Source organism: Cyprinus carpio, chromosome A22, assembly GCF_018340385.1.
Source record: "Cyprinus carpio isolate SPL01 chromosome A22, ASM1834038v1, whole genome shotgun sequence".
Classification (NCBI taxonomy): Eukaryota; Metazoa; Chordata; class Actinopteri; order Cypriniformes; family Cyprinidae; genus Cyprinus; species Cyprinus carpio.
This window is the reverse complement of record NC_056593.1, coordinates 10,498,921-10,515,437: the sequence shown is the minus strand read 5'-3', so window position 1 is coordinate 10,515,437 and position 16,517 is coordinate 10,498,921. Positions and strand designations below refer to the sequence as shown.

Sequence of the window (16,517 nt, the reverse complement as noted above, 5' to 3'; positions counted from 1 at the left end):
GGTTGCAAGAGTGTTTCAGGTATTTATGCTCCTGTCTGTAAGCTGTCTCGTCACCGTCCTGAATGAGGTCGATGAGTGTGGTGTCGTCAGCAAACTTCAGGAGCTTGACAGAGGGGTCATTAGATGTGCAGTCGTTGGTGTACAGGGAGAAGAGCAGTGGGGAGAGAACGCAGCCCTGATGAGCTCCAGTGCTGGTTATACGGTTGATTTATTTGTTTTTTAATTTTCTCAATTTGTGTTGAATTTCTGTAATGATTCTGTTGATCAGGTGATTGTGTGAGGTTGGTGTTGAGAGCTAAGTTAGTTTGGGCAATTGTGCAGAGCTGGTGGAAGACAGGTCCAGCTAATGTGACTCTATAATTCATAAGATACAGATATTTGCAGGTAGTAAACAGTTTACTGTTTACCGTAACTGTTTAGTTAATTTTTGCATTTTTTTAATGCTTTTTTAAAAAGAAAGTAAGAAAGTAAAACGCAGAAATTATTTAAATGCAAAAAAACAAAAAAATGCAGCCGAGGAGACTCTGATCAGAGGCACCAGTGCCGCTGCTTCCGTGGCTTACAGTTTGGATAGGCTATAGTTAATGTTGCATTGATTTTTTTAAATTATTTTTTATCTATGTAAGTTTAATTACATAGATAAACATTGTATGATTTGATTCACCATCTCGCTTGCAATATCAATTACATGTCGTCAGAAAAAAAAATTATAGGAAAACCCTGATTGTGTTTGTATTAGGCTACATTCTGGCACAGAGCATTGTGATTACAGAGTTCTGGCATGAAACTCTAGATGGCGCAGTCTGATAGGTCTAACTCAATCTGACCTAATGACATCATTATAACATTGCACAGCTGATTGGTTTTCTCCTTTATTAGTAGCCAATGAGCTCACTGCTCAATATTCAAATACCTGGCTTTGTTTGCTGTAGCATCTAAGATAAGTAGATGCTTTTTTAATCCATATCGCTGTGTATATTTGTGTGGTCTGCCTAATTGAGTACAAAAATGTGCAACCAGAAACTAGTTTAAACTGTCTTTTTAGCAGTTTGCATTGTATGCATCAGCGAAATATTAAGCATATTATCAGCAACATTTAGCATCTGTGTTTACAGCTGGAGCAAAGGCAGTTTAGAGCATGTAATCGCTCTGATGAAACGTTGAACGAAATAAGTGCTCTTGTGTATGCATTTAAACTAGGGTTCACAATATACATCAGCGTAATCTCAATGTTCACATTCGTTTTTCAAAGGTCAGTGTTTTCATCGTGATGAGTGTGTGGTTGATTTCAGCTGCACGCAGCGTCAGAAGCACATGCTTATCACAGTCATATCAATGACAGTGTTGCGGAAAGAAGGGATTTTAGAGTTATCGCTTAAGCGGCATGTAAGTTTTTCCGATTACAATAATGAGACATTATTTTCATTATAAATTAAGCTAATAGGCTACTGTTTTTTCATGCCTTCTGATGTTCCTTCACTTTTATATCTTGCTATAAACTTGAAATAAATAGAAAAACACATTTATAATTTGTATTTCGTGATAAAACTGACAGAAAGCTGAGCTGTGTTATATTAAAAGCAACAATTACTGGGTGGCTAAATAGGCTACATGTGAGGAATAAAAGTTTGGACGCCACAGACGTTTTTGCAGAGTAACTTAGGTGGTGGAATTTTCACAAATTTGGAATTTTCAGAAAGAAAACATTATAATTCAATGAATTGGTACACGTAAATAAAGCAATCTGATCATTTAAGAGCTTGAAAAACATTATTGTAAGACACATAATTTGTGTTTCGCTATAAACTGATTTTGAAAGCTGAGACAAAAGCACAAAGCTCATTGCTATTGGGTGGCTGGCGCACTACAAATAACGAAAGCAATGGAAGACATGAAATATTATTTCCAAGCATACTGTCCCCGTGAGTATGGCATATGGTATGATTTGATTTCTGCTAATCCCACATATATTTGAAGTGTATTAAAAAAGGTTTAAATAAGAGAGCTACACGCCCCCCACCCCCCCCCCCCCCCCCCCATTGTCGATTGGGTGTGTGAGCTGATGAAGATAAAAAGTTGTTCCTGTTCAGTCTGTTAATGAATATCATATTCTTGATATTAAGCCGTTTCCGCGAGTCCTTAAAATTGACTCTTCCTCATCCCAGTAAGATGATGCGGACGCAACAATATTAAAATAAATTCCGGTGGCCTGGCAACTTCTCCCGGTGCTCTCAATCCGGGCCATTTGCATGCGCAATAAAGGCTCTCAAAATATTATAACTTTAATTTCTACAATTTAAATTCTCGAAACATTACGACTTTATTCTCAAAATATTTCGACTTTATTCTCGTAATTTCGATTTTATTCTCGAAAAATTACGACAATAATCACGTAATCTTAGAATGATATTTATTTATTTTTTTAACGTGGCACTTAAACGCCGTCATAATTTTTAATCTGTCTGATTTTTTTATATTTTACATTTTTGAGTTAAAAACAGCACAATTTATGATACCTTTTTGATTCCATACCTTTTTGATGTTGACTGGAAATTGAGTGTAACCAAGTGTAACTAAGATGCCAACCAAGTGAACTAATGTGAAATGACTTTGCACGTGTGTAATATTGTAATTATCTGTGGTGACAATGAGGACACTAAGACTGATTGATGTTTACCATGTGATACGTTTATTGAAAGAAGGTTCATGAAAGAATTCAAGAAAAAAACATTTCTTCCTTTTTTTGTTTTGAAGTTACTTAACTTTTCTAATGTTTTGGTGGATCCATGGAAGATATGCTGAAATTTTAGTATACACATTAGGTTGCTCAGGTGAATTGCAGAGTTTATAACTTCCAAAAGATGTGACACCAACTGCAGTGTCTCCACAAACCAAAGGACCTCCTGAATCTCCCTGTTAAGAAACACAGATCAGCACATCACTAGTAAAATCAGTTCATATATTATCATAAAGTCTGTGAATCGTTTTTGTGTACATACTTTGCAGGATCCACCACTGCCATATGCACAGATCATCTGTAAGGCCGAGTAGCTGAGTTCCCATTTACGTTGACACTCTTCGTGATTTAGTGTAGTCACATTTGCCTCCATTAGACGATCGCTCGGTGAGCCAGTAGTCCACAGTCTTCCCCAGCCCGCAACACTACAGAGAGTATCCACACTGACGTCTTTGTTGTTCTTTGGCAATGATATCAGTCCAACATTGTTGTTTAGTCTGACTTTTTTATATAGCTGTAATTCAAAAGCACAACCATCAATAATAAACATAATATTTTTTAAGGCTGAATTTCAGTTGATTTTTACTGCTGTACTTGTGGTTAGGACAGAAGCCCCGAAGGCCAAAGTGAATTAAAAATGTTTTCATGTGCCTCTTAAAGTATATTTCCTGCACTTTTGAAAATTTTTGAAATTTCCCAATTATGTTTTTTTTATTTTCTGAGGTTTTGGCTATTTTGTTGCTACAATGGGCAATAAATAAATTAATAAATAATGTAGGAAATAGACTCAAAGAGGCACTTGTTATTTTTCATAGGTTAGAAAGTAAGTCCCTTTTATTTATTTTTTTTAGCAAGAAATTTCAAAAGAAAGTCATACTAATGTCATTGAATGTTATTCACAATCTGTTTCCTGACCAGATATTGTTAAAACAAGTAGTATGAGCACAGTTGGTTACCATCAAAAGCATGATGTCATTCTGCAAATTACAGATTATGTAGTCTGGATGCGGGATGTAGTTCCTAACGCTGATGTGATCCAAAATCTCACTATTGCTTAAGTCATGAGCACCAACAACAACCATCAGATTCACATGTCTGTTGAAAGAGTATATTGGAAAAATTTATTTATGAAGTCATGATGCTCATTTATGACATATGAAACGTTGTATTGTTGCACTGCAGGTGTTTTGTCCGTCAAAAGTGATTTTAACTTAATGTTTCAGTTAAAAGTAATCAAAACTTTTACCTGTTCCAGCAATGTGCAGCAGTCAAGACCCACTGATCAGAAATGAGGAATCCACCGCAGATGTGTTGCCCATTTAACTGAATAGAAACCATGTAAGGTCTGGAGTGGGGTTTTGCTTCCCTGCCGTTCACTATACCCACATCCACATGAGCTGAGAACAAGAGAGTGCTGTTTAGTTCTAATTTTCAGCAGATTAATCAATTCAGCACTTCGGTCAGTCTCACCAGTGAAGGTCAGGTGTGGCAGCAGAGAGGCCAGCAGGAGCAGAGAGATGATGGTCATCATGAAGACAATCAGTGAGCTCTCACTGACAAAACACTGTATAAATATACTTTAAATGTGGGCGGAGACATTGAGCTGCTTGCACTTTAAAAAAAAAAAAATCTTGTGGCATGAGCAAGCATTGTTCTTGTTAATCCTTGTGGTCTCAAATTTTAGAATTCAAAATTAAGCATGTACTATGAGCATGAAAAATAACAATGAAAATGTGCTTTGTACCTTAAAACTCACAGATAAAATAGAAGGCGATGAGAAAATGTCAAGTTCATCAAAATTGGCTTTTCATGAACACCAAACATTTAACAATTTATTCATGTATAAACTATATTCATAATTTGACTTAAAAGATATTAAAAGATTTGCAGCTATCAAAGAGACATTATAAAGGCAGGAGATGAGCCATTCTTCTAATATTTATTTATTTACTCACTCACTTGTTTATTTAAAAATGTTCACTCTGGGCCACTCTAAACCACAGGGAAATTAAATCCTGGGTTTTCTTGTTTCACATTTAACACTTCTCACAATTTGCTTGGGGTTAACAATTAATTCTGGGTTCATAAGCTGGAGTTTCACACTGAACATTCCTAAACCCCAGGTTAACATTCTTATTTGCATATTTGGGGCAGCAGTGTTGTAGCAAATTAGCTCAAAAGGGAAATTTATATAAATAATTACAATTGATTATGATTCATTACAATTATTTATATGAGCTGCCAGTAGTAACTGTAGCTGTATTAAATTGCCATCAACTAATCTGTTCGTCCAGCTAACATTTAGTGTAATTTCATATAAACTCTAAGAAAGGATATTTTCGGGGCCACAGAAAACAACCTTCTTACAGTAGCATAATAATGCATTAGTGCATGTAGCAAGAATCAAAATCGTAAAGGGACATTAATTTGCAAGGCAGAATCAGAAACTTGTGTAATTTGTGCACAAGAGTTTTATTAACTAAACACTAAAACAAACTAGTCTAACAAACGAACAAGCAAACAATCACTCATACATGGGAAAGGGCAAATGAGGCTTGATGGATGAAACCATCAGGAAAAACCAGAGAATGAAGCTATAAAATAAAAAAGTGTTCCCGTCGCTATATAACCCAGATTGCACATCTGATGGCAGATGGAGTATTCTGACGATGACTTTCATACCTTTTATGGACCTTGACATTGGTATTTACTTGGCAGTCTATGGGACAGTCACAAGCCTCCCGGTTTTCATCCAAAATATCTTAAATTGTGTTCCGAAGACGAACGGAGCTTTTACAGGTTTGGAACTACATGGGGGAAAGTGATTTTCATTTTGGGGTGGAGTATCCCTCTAACCACCTGAGTAAAATCATCAGCGCCATTTTAAAACGGGGTATACAGCTTATACTAAACCTCTGTTTCGTTTAGTTAATTGTACGATACTTGCATTGCCTTGGCCTGGAACGAGTCTCCGGATGCAAGTCTTGATGGTTTGGAGGTTTGGTGGTATAGGAGTCGCGATCACCTTCTTCCAGGTTTGAAGAGTGATGAACTCCAAAAAGATGTTATTCTGACTCTGTGGTGGTCGGGAGAGTTTTCTCCCAGATGAAGATAATGAAGAGCTGAGAGAGACGTCAGCTGAGATCCATGGATCATTGGTGAATGTAAAGACAAGGCTGAAGCCCGGTGCAGACTTAAGGGTTGCAGAAGCGTTCTAGCTCACATCCTCATCTTCTCAGAATCTAACAGAACCGCTGACTGGCAGGCTATGTGTTGGAGTCCCCCACCCACCAGACACGCCCGAACTGGCTCAGGCTTTCCACACAGGCAGCAATCAGAAGATTTAGCAGAAGACCCAGCAGAAGAACTGGGCGGAACTATGTGTGAGCCTTTTAAGTTCTGAGAAGATTCACGCCTCTCAGGATGGGCTTGTGCAATGAGAAAGGCTAAATTCCAGATGGGAGGTTGGAAATACTGGGGAGTTTTAAGACCCTTTGTCTGAGAGCATCGTAATTTGCATATGGAACTTGATTGGGTGTTGATGCAAAATTACTAAAGATTCTTAGAACACTAATATATTGTTTATGTACCAACATATAATATATACTCTCGTTTAGACCTTTAGAAGACCAATTCATAGATACTAAACATTAAGATAACATATAGGTAAGATTACATGAACGAGTGGTTCTATCGTAAGTGTGCTCTTCTCCATCCTCAATACCTGTCATATGGTCATCTAGAATGCATTGCCAAATGACAAGCGTTCTTGCTGCAATAACGTGTCTTGTACTCTCACACTTCTGGCTAGAGATGTGACGTACTCCCTGTTCTGTGAAACTCATACGCCCCTTAGGCTGCTTTGGGCTGAAGGATGTCCGTCACAGTGCTCTGCTGGGTTTCCAGGTGGTCCTGGTGAGCTGGCAGGGCTGGATGTCTGTGACATACTGGCACACTTGTGGGAACACCAGAGAGAGAGAGGCAGAAGGTAAATGCAAGTACATACAGAGGTGTTAAGCTATCTGTATGAGGAACGAAGGGCTTTCCTTATTTTTGTTTAAGGTAGGGGATATGACTAACAGTTGTCACTTGTTCAAAGGAATGCTGCAGAGGGGTCATAAACCTAGGGAGACTGATAGCTAAGCTAACAGGGACACATCAAACACCTCAAGGTATATAAACATAAACAATTGGAATTGTTTCTAGTCTTCTCAGGGCCTATAGCATAATGAATGGTAACACTGGGTTTCTCAGGTGAATTGCAGAGTAAGTTATATCCCCCAAAATAATTTGTAAATGTATTATTTAAAACATATGTATTTATACACAAACCTACAACATATATAAAAACATCGAATCAACATTGTATGGATATGTCTGAGGGATATTACCTGTTTAAGTGAAGGGAACGTGGTCTTTCTTCTCGTTTAATCCATAAAGCACTTATTGTCAAAAGCTGTGTTACTATAATGAATTTTAGGTTTAATTTTGGCGTGTTTGTATGATATTTTTGTGTTTCTGTAACGTTAAAAGATATGAAGAGATTTTTAAGAGATAAGAGGCAATTTAGTCTATCAATCTCACCAGTGAAGGTCAGGTGTGGCAGCAGAGAGGCCAGCAGGAGCAGAGAGATGATGGTCATCATGAAGACAATCAGTGAGCACTCACTGGAAAAAAACACTAAATATACTTTAAAGGGTGGTGGAGATATCTATCTGAACATATGTCTGCATAAAATGTGGAAATGGCTCCAAATTACTGTTTAATCTCTTATAAACTCTGAATCATTTATAGTAGTTCAGATAAATCAACAGCATTTTTTTGTATAATGTTAATTGCCACAAAATATCTTTTAAATTGTTCCTCGTTTCCTTTGGAAAGGAAAAAAATCTATGTTACATTGTGGCACTTACAATGAAAGTGAATGTGTCAATTTTTGTAGATTTTAAAAGCAGAAATCTGTTGCTTTACTTATTATGTTAAAACTTGTTTACTATTTGAGCCATGGATTGGTTTAAACCACCATTTGTAGAGCCATTTTAGGGTTTATGGCATTTTCATGGAAAGGTTAGAAAGTTGGATACAACTTTACATAGGAAAGGTTAGTAAGTTATTTTTTCTACATAAAAATGTATAAACATACGTTGTTCACATCTTGTGGTTATACTAGCAAATCAGTGAGTATTTTAACATTCATGGGCTGGCCCCATTGATTTTCATTGTAATTGTACACTGTGTACATTTTATTGTATCCTAGATTTTTATTTTATTTTATTTTATTAAGAAATGGGGGGACAAGTGGACATTAATTTTTTGTGGTAATCAACAATATCAATTGCTATCAAGTAAAATTCACTTGTATTGAATAAAAGATATCTAGATCAGTTTTCATAATGTATTTAAAAAGTAAATCGTTCTAGCAATTCTTAATTCTTACACAAAATGCTGTAAAATTCACAATTATATTTTATTTTACTCAATATATATTTTTTTCTTTATTTTCTTTATGATTCTGTCCCAATTAAAGATGGTTTGTGTTGCAAAAGCAGAGCAGTTTCACAATGTTTAAGTTAGGTCTATTAAAACTTCATAGTAATTCTTCTAAAACCACATCTGAGCTGATGGCCACAACTGTCCTGTGTTAGGGGTTTAGATTAGAAAGCAAAGATACTAAAGGTGCAAAGTTTGTGGTCTTGCTAGAAGTTTCCAATATGTATGATGTAAATGGCTTGCAGCTTGAAGCCACCAAATACATGTTCCTCATTCTCTTGAATGTTATGGTGACTGGGAAAGGATGTGTTTTGTTTGCTTCACTTGTGTTGACCTTCAGGTTTATTGTGGTCGAAACATATCGTAAGAACCAGGTAATAAAACGTGGCCTCAAGATCCAATGCTGAGGGAACAACATCTTTTTCTTGCCACTACGACTTCTTGTTAAGCAAACAACATCATGACCATGAGTTTATGCATAAACAAATCTGAATGTCCACAGCCACCTGTGATTATTAACATCTTATTTTGAAGTAAGACTGACAAACATAGTATCAACATAGGATCTTGAGGCCACAACCATATTGCATGGCTATGACATAAGGATGTTGTTACCTCGATAAAATCTGGTGGCCATGGCATAATATTCCCTGATAGCATACGTATATCACGGAGATGTCTATTTGATGTCTGCATTTACATCTGCAAGATGTATTTTTTAGAGTGTTTGCTCATCTGCAGTACATCTATAGGACGTTTCCTATCAGATGTAAAATAGACATTTAGAAGATGTCTAAGATGTTTATCAGTTAGAATGTTTGTAAAACTGACATCTTAAAGACGTCTATAAGATGTTTGTACACAGCAGATGCTTTCCAGATTAAGCAATATTTAACAGACATCTTGCAGACATAGCTGTGCTATCTGGGTTACGTTCTCATGAGTTGCTTTATGCAATATTAACAGCTAGCATTTGAAATGGGTACTGCAGTCCAAATTTAAAATATTATTTCTCAAACCCTGTCCTCCCCAGATACAATGCTCATAAGGGTTGTCAGTGCACAACACAACGACATTAAAATAGCAAAAATAAGCTCACAACACAACGACATTAAGCCACAACACAAATACATTAAGCCACAACACAATGACATTAAGCCACAACAAAACGAAATTCTCACAACACAACGGAAATGCTCCAGACCACTAGGGGGCAGTTGGTCTGCAGAAACAGGCAATAGACTACGTATTTCCTGTGAAATCTGAGGGCGAATTAAAGGTTCCTGTCTGTATTCTGCCGTAGTGTGAGTGCATTACCAGCCGCAAACTTTTGTCAATAAACGATGATTATGAAATAATATTTATACATTTTGCTATAATACAACATATTAAGTATACCACAGTAATATAATTATTTAATGAAGAGTTCCACAAACATCTGTGAGTGGTTTACACAACTATTGCTGTGTCCCGTTTTGTGAGGCTCCTCAAAGGTTTTTCACACTTCTCCCCTGGATGAAGAAACTCGAAATAAGTGGATTCAGATTAGTAACATTAGATGTAAGGATTTCAACATCACTTCTGATACTAGTCTGCAGGTGCCTCTTCAAGAATGACAACAGCATGCGAATCTACACTAGGTAAGATCTAAACCCTTATTACTATATTACCGAGAACAATGTAGGCCTATTGTGAATTTTTTACTTGTCATTATTCTTATTTTTTATTTATTTTATTTTTTTGTCGCTGTGTTTGCCCGTTTGTTTAAAAACCTCTTCCGTGGATCAAGGCAATTCGTGTTAATAGATGATTCACCCAAAAATAAAAATAAAGCTGTCATCATATACTCAACATAATGTCGTTGTAAACCCATATGGCTTGCTTTCTTCACTGGCATACAGTAATGTTGTAAATAATGTTACCGTCAGTCAGCTATTTAGATAGACCCCACATAAGAAATTTATAACGGTTTAGAATGACACGAGGGAGAATAAGCTAAAACCGCAGCTAAAATCTTTTTACAGACTTCCCTTTTTTTTTTTTCACTTGTATGTCAATACATTATACATTTTTAAAGTATCCTTCAGGTTCAGTGTAGGCAAACAAATTTTTTACATTGTTTGGTGTGTATTTTCTGAAAACATGTCTCATCCAATCTAGATTTGAGATGTAGAACTATTTAATGGCCTTTTGGAGAGTTATTGAACCTGCATTCCACATGGTTCATGTGTTCAGAGCAAGGACAGCTACAACGAGGAGAGAAGTTGGAATAACAAGCAATGCAATGGTAAATATTGATATTGTATTGTTTGTGACAGAGAAAGAAAATGTTATATTTATTTTCACTTTTTGCGTCGCACACGTTACATGCCGCGGCGGCGGGCTTTGTGTTTACATCAATGACAGTGGTGCCGCGAAGCTGTTGTGATCTGCAAACACACTCACCCCTGGTGGAGTTTATGATTATTAAGTGCCGGCCGTTCTATCTGCCTAGGGAATATGCTGCCATACTGCTCATTTCGGTTTACATTCCCCTGAACAACACCAACAGCAACAGGAACGATGTACTAACTAAAAACTTACTTTTCATCAGTAAGTGAGCAGCAGACAGCAGCACACCCTGATGCTTTTCTCATAGCTGGGGATTTCAACCATGCTCACTTAAAGAGTGTGTTTCCAAAAATACACCAACACATTAACTTTCCAACAAGAGGTACAACATTTTAGACTTTGTTTACACCACACAGAGAGGAGCTTACAAAGCTTCCCCCTCCCCCACCTTGGTGCCTCGGACCACATCACTGTCATGCTAATGCCTGCATACAGACCCGCTCGTTAAAAGTCGCCAAACCAGTTCAGAAACAGATTCAAGTGTGGCCAGAAGGGTCGTCTGACGCTCTTCAAGACTGCTTGATACAACTGACTGGAATATGTTTAAGCGGGCTGCCACTTACAATAACACCACTGACCTCCAGGAGTACTCGTACAATGTCCACTGCCTACATCACCAAGTGTATTGAGGATGTAACAGTCAAAAAAAACATCACTGTCCGGGCCAACCAGAAGCCGTGGATGGCAGGGGAAGTCTACAGACTCCCTGAAGACGCGGAATGCTCCATTCAGAGCTGGAGATGAGGGGGGCCTGAGAACAGCCAGGGCCAACCTATCCCGCAGCAGCATCAGAGAGGCTAGAGACAGTACTCCAGGAGGATTAGCCCATCAATTCAGCGACAGCAGAGACACTCGGAGCCTGTGGCAGGGGATACAACCATTACGGACTACAAGTCCCCCACAGTGGACCTGTGACAGCAACATCTCTCTGCTGAACGAGCTGAACACCTTCTATGCTCGCTTTGAGGCACAAACAAACAGCACCACTGCACAGAAGACTCCACCTCCTCCCAGTGACCAGGTGATGATGCTGACCCCGGACAGCGTGAGGAGATCCTTCAGCAGGATCAATGCACGCAAAGCTCCGGGCAGCAAAACTCACTGATGTCTTCAGAGACTTTTTCTACATCTCACTTAGTCAGGCTGTCCTGTTGCACTTACTCCCATCCTCATGAAGTGCTTCGAACGGCTAGTCATGCACCACACACACCCCCCCCTCCCTGGACCCATTCCAGTTTGCATATCGGTCCAAACCGGTCGACGACCGATGATGCCATCTCAACTACCCTCCCCCTCCAGCACTCACCACACATCGAGAGAAAAAGACTCATACGTCAGAATGCTGTTTCATAGACTTCAGTTCAGCATTCAACACAATTATCCCTCACACATTCCCCCCTCATTCACAAACTGGTCGAGCTGGGGCTCAACACTTCGCTGTTGCAACGGGCTGTTGGACTTTCTGACTGGAAGACCTCAGGCAGTACGTGTCAGCAGCAACACATCCAGCACCATCACACTGAACACTGGGGCCCCCCAAGGATGTGTGCTGAGCCCCCTTCTCTTCACTCTGCTGACCCACGACTGCACACCGTCACACAACTCCAACCTCTTCATTAAGTTTGCGGATGACACGACTGTGGTGGGTCTCATTAGCAACAGAGATGAGACAAACTACAGGAGCGAGGTGAGCCGCCTGGCCGGGTGGTGCAGTGACAACAATCTCTCTCTGAACGTTGGAGAAGACGAAGGAGATTGTTGTTGACTTCAGGAGAGCGCACACTCAGCATGTTCCTCTGACCTCCTCAACAGTGCGAACTGTGGAGAGAGTGAGCAGCACCAAGTTCCTGGGTGTGCACATCACAGAGGACCTCTCCTGGACCGACAACACTGCAGCACTGGCCAAGAAATCACAGCAACGTCTCTACTTCCTCCACAAACTGAGGAGAGCCAGAGCCCCCACCCCCCATCATGTACACCTTCTACAGAGGCCACCATCGAGAGCATTCTGACGAGCTGCATCACTGTGTGGTATGGCGCCTGCAACGCGTCCTGCCGGAAGACTCTGCAACGGCATAGTGAGAGGAGGCTGAGAAGATTATTGGTGTCTCTCTCCCCTCCCTCCAGGACATTTATGGAACCCGTCTCACTAGCAAATCCCTCTGTATTGCAGGTGATCCCACTCACCCGTCACACAGCTTCTTCAGTCCGCTGCCATCAGGGAGGAGACTGCGGAGTCTCCAGGCCAGGACCAGCAGACTGAAGACAGCTTCATTCCATCAGGATGTCAGGAAGCTGAACTCGCTCCCGAACTTGCCCCCCCGTCCCTCTTCTGCCCCAGGCACCACTGAACTATGAACACCCCCCCCACCCCAGATCCCACATCTCCAGGTCCTTCAAACCACCCCCCCCCCCCCCCTCTAACATACATGCACCAGTCACTTTGTGCAGCATTGGTCTGCTCACTACCTCATTCACCATGGAACTGACGTCATTTCTACCACCTCATCAGTCAGTTTAAATAAAATAACTGCTCTTGAGCCCTTTGTGACTTTAATCAGACTGAATAAGCTATTTTTTGTGCACTAAAAATCTTTTTATCTGCACTGTTTTGTTCACTGGTTTGCACTCTATCTGCCATGTGCCTTGCGCTGCTTTTATTTAACCTTATTTTTATTTTATTTTTTTCTATTATGTCTTTTTTACATTCCCTTATTGTATAGTTTTATCTTTTATTTTATATTTGATCTAGATTTTTGGCTCTACTGTTAGTGTTATCATTTCTGTATGCACCGGGGGTCTGAGAGTAACGCAATTTCGATTCTCTGTATGTATGTACTGTACATGTGGAAGAATTGACAATAAAGCAGACTTGACTTGACTTGACTTATTTAACATATATTTTGACAGTGTCAGTCTCTGCAGCCCTTCGATGAAGTTCCTCCTCTTCATGGTCCACCTTTCAGTCAGTCTTCCAGAGAAAGATCTGACCTTACACAAAAAACTTGGGATGGATTCATTTGGTTTTATTTGTACAGACTACAATATAAAATGTAAATTAAATATTATGTAAGTGCAAATATATGTAACTTTAATATGGTTTCTTGCTCACCAGTGTAATGTAAACATGTAAATATCCACACTTAAATTTGAGAAACTTTGATACAGTTTTAATAGTTATGTAAAATACATATACTAATAACTGTGACAGTGTAATGGTGTGTTACTATATTTTTATAACACTGCTATATTTATAACACTTCTGCCACTTGGAGGACTGATAGGTAAGGCAGATCGCTGGTGACATCACTGTAAACATTCTCCTGAGATGAAAAACAAAGGTATAGTGTAAATTGACCATTAAGAAAAATAAATAATTTCCACCGTCATTACAAGTTGCATGCATAATGAATGGAGCCATAATCAATATGATTGTGTTTTTGTCTTTTTTCTGCTAGGGCTAATCAAATAGGAATGTTAAACATTATGAATAAAAGCAAGATATGAAAAGATGATGTATCAATATTAGACACTCTACTCCTACCTTAACCACTCAGCGAGTTTCCTCTCTTGCAAACAGGACCACCATCCCACTGACAGGACCTGGCTTGACTCTCTAGGCATACCAATGGGACATGTTAATATTATTAATCAAAGTTTATTAATTATGTCATTCATTAAAGAATTTGATAATTCTCTTACTTACCATTGTTCTAGGTTTGTGCCAGCTCTGCTTCATTCAGTGCAGCTCTGTACAGGAGGAACTGCACTGATTCTCAGTTCTGAATAGTGTGCTGTCTGCTACAGTGCTGCAACAGTATGGATGGGAGTCCAATCTGTGAAGATAATTACATTGGTTTACATATTTAATTGATTTCAGATACATTTTGAATTACTTTCAGTTGCATTTTAAATTATTACATTGTAAATTACACTATATTTAAAATAAATTATGAAGAATAATTAATATTTTACATAATGTTACAAACATGCCAATAGACTGTAAAGAGATCAGTAATATTTTAAAGGATCTCTCTTAACCATTTCTGATCTTGTTTGCTTTTTACTGAATAGCTTTATCATGTTTGTGTTGGGGATCCCTGGAAAACTGCTATATAAATGTCAACAATTAATTCAAGCTTTGGGTTACAGATAATAAAAAATGAAAATATAACAATAACTTCCAGAAACTGTCAGACTAAAGCCCCGTTAACACAAAGAATGATAACTATTAAGATAACGACAGAGTCCACACCAGCGAACGATATAATCTGTTTATTCTAAGAGCACGCTCGTCCACTGCTTTAAATTCTCAAGCTCGTTATAGCAGGATTCTGATTGGCTGTCAATGTTTTTCATCATTCATCAGCTGGAAAAAAAAAAAATTCTAAAAGTGATTCCAACGATATTGTTTCTCTGTGTCTTTATCATTATAGCTGTGGTGTGGACTCTACTGAGAACGATTTTTAAAACGATATATCTTTATAGTTTGGTGTGAACGGGTCTTTAAAGCTCTTGTATGTTAACTTAATTTGGGAGCAAGAACCCCCATAAGGAACCATACCGCCAAAGATAAATTGTGTTAATAAACTAAGTAACTAAGTAACTTGTCAAGGTGGTCCTGTCTGAAATATTGTTAAACTCAGCAGGACTGCAACAACCAGGGTTGCTGCAGGATTTTTAAGCTCAAATTTAAGACTTTTTAAGACCTTTTTTTAAGGCCTGCACAAATAAAATTAATACCATATGAGCAGGGTAGGGCAATGTCTATGGTAAACTATTAAACTGTAAAATGACTGTAAAAAGCATGATTTATGGTTCAGATTTCTATTGTCTTACCATTTACTGCACTTTGAGTGGGTCACACATCAGACGTGAAGTGCTGTGCTGGCGCTAATGAACTGAAATCTTGCACAGACACAAGTCTTTCTTTCCAAGAAAAATGAATTTAAAACCAGAATATAGAATATATTGACATAAATTAGGTTAAATATTTCAAGAAGGTTGCCAATGGGTATGTTTAGGGTTAGGAGTTGGTTAGGACAATAATGAAGTGTATAAAATTAAACAAATACATAATTCCTTAATATTAATAATATACATAATTGAATAGTAAGTGCTATTAAATGAACCGCTTATGCATACAGTGCCTATAGAAAGCCTTCATACCCTTTCATTTTTTTCACATTTTGTTATGTTGTGTTATTATGTTAAACTGCTTTAAATATTTATTTATTTTCACATAAATCTACACCCCATTTACCGTAATGACAAAGCAAAAACTGTCACATTAATCTGTATCGCAATTCTGGTCTGTACCCAAATTTAAGACCTCCTGAAATCATAATTAAGACTTTCTTGTACAATTTAAGACTTTTTATGACCTTAAATTTGATACAAGTACATTTAAGACATTTTAAGGACCCACAGGAACCCTGACATCATTTAGATTGAGAAAAATATTTAAAATATTTTGCAAACACAGACACTTCAAGTAAATCATTAAACTGTTTAAAAAATGAAATAATAATTTGAAAAGAAACAACAATAAAAAAAATTATACTAACCAAAAGACAAATACAATAATGAATACACTTGCAATGGGACACTCGAGAGACGGGACAGTGATTACTGCTTTCTCAATCAACAGTCACAACACACATATTCTACAACTCTTATGGCACTATCAGGACCATTCCAGGCCATATTTTTTTTAATTTAATTCTCAGAAGCTACAGAAAGATACTGTTATGCTCATAAGTTTACATACCCCTAGCACAGAGATGAGCAAACTTGGTCCTGGACGGCCACTGCCATGCAGAGTTTTGCTCCAACCCTGATCAAACTCACTTGCCTGTAGTCTTCTAGTGATCCTGAAGACCTTGATTAGCTTCAGGTC

General features: G+C 38.2%; 1 protein-coding gene and 1 long non-coding RNA gene across 2 annotated transcripts; both read right to left on the bottom strand.

Moving 5' to 3' along the window:
- Positions 1 to 2,666: 2,666 nt before the first annotated feature.
- Positions 2,667 to 4,311, bottom strand: LOC109095517 (cathepsin G-like). The gene is made up of 5 exons (XM_042711860.1): positions 4,208 to 4,311; positions 3,984 to 4,134; positions 3,694 to 3,832; positions 3,000 to 3,251; positions 2,667 to 2,913 (listed from the first exon to the last, which is right to left on the bottom strand). The coding sequence occupies exons 1-5, from the start codon at positions 4,266 to 4,268 to the stop codon at positions 2,755 to 2,757; spliced, it is 762 nt and encodes a 253-aa protein (XP_042567794.1). The 5' UTR covers positions 4,269 to 4,311; the 3' UTR covers positions 2,667 to 2,754.
- A 9,570-nt stretch (positions 4,312 to 13,881) lies between these two features.
- LOC109045112 lies at positions 13,882 to 14,451 on the bottom strand. Its single transcript, XR_006153159.1, has 3 exons — positions 14,325 to 14,451; positions 14,163 to 14,234; positions 13,882 to 13,941 (listed from the first exon to the last, which is right to left on the bottom strand). It is a non-coding gene; the product is annotated as an uncharacterized LOC109045112 (long non-coding RNA).
- Positions 14,452 to 16,517: the final 2,066 nt, after the last annotated feature.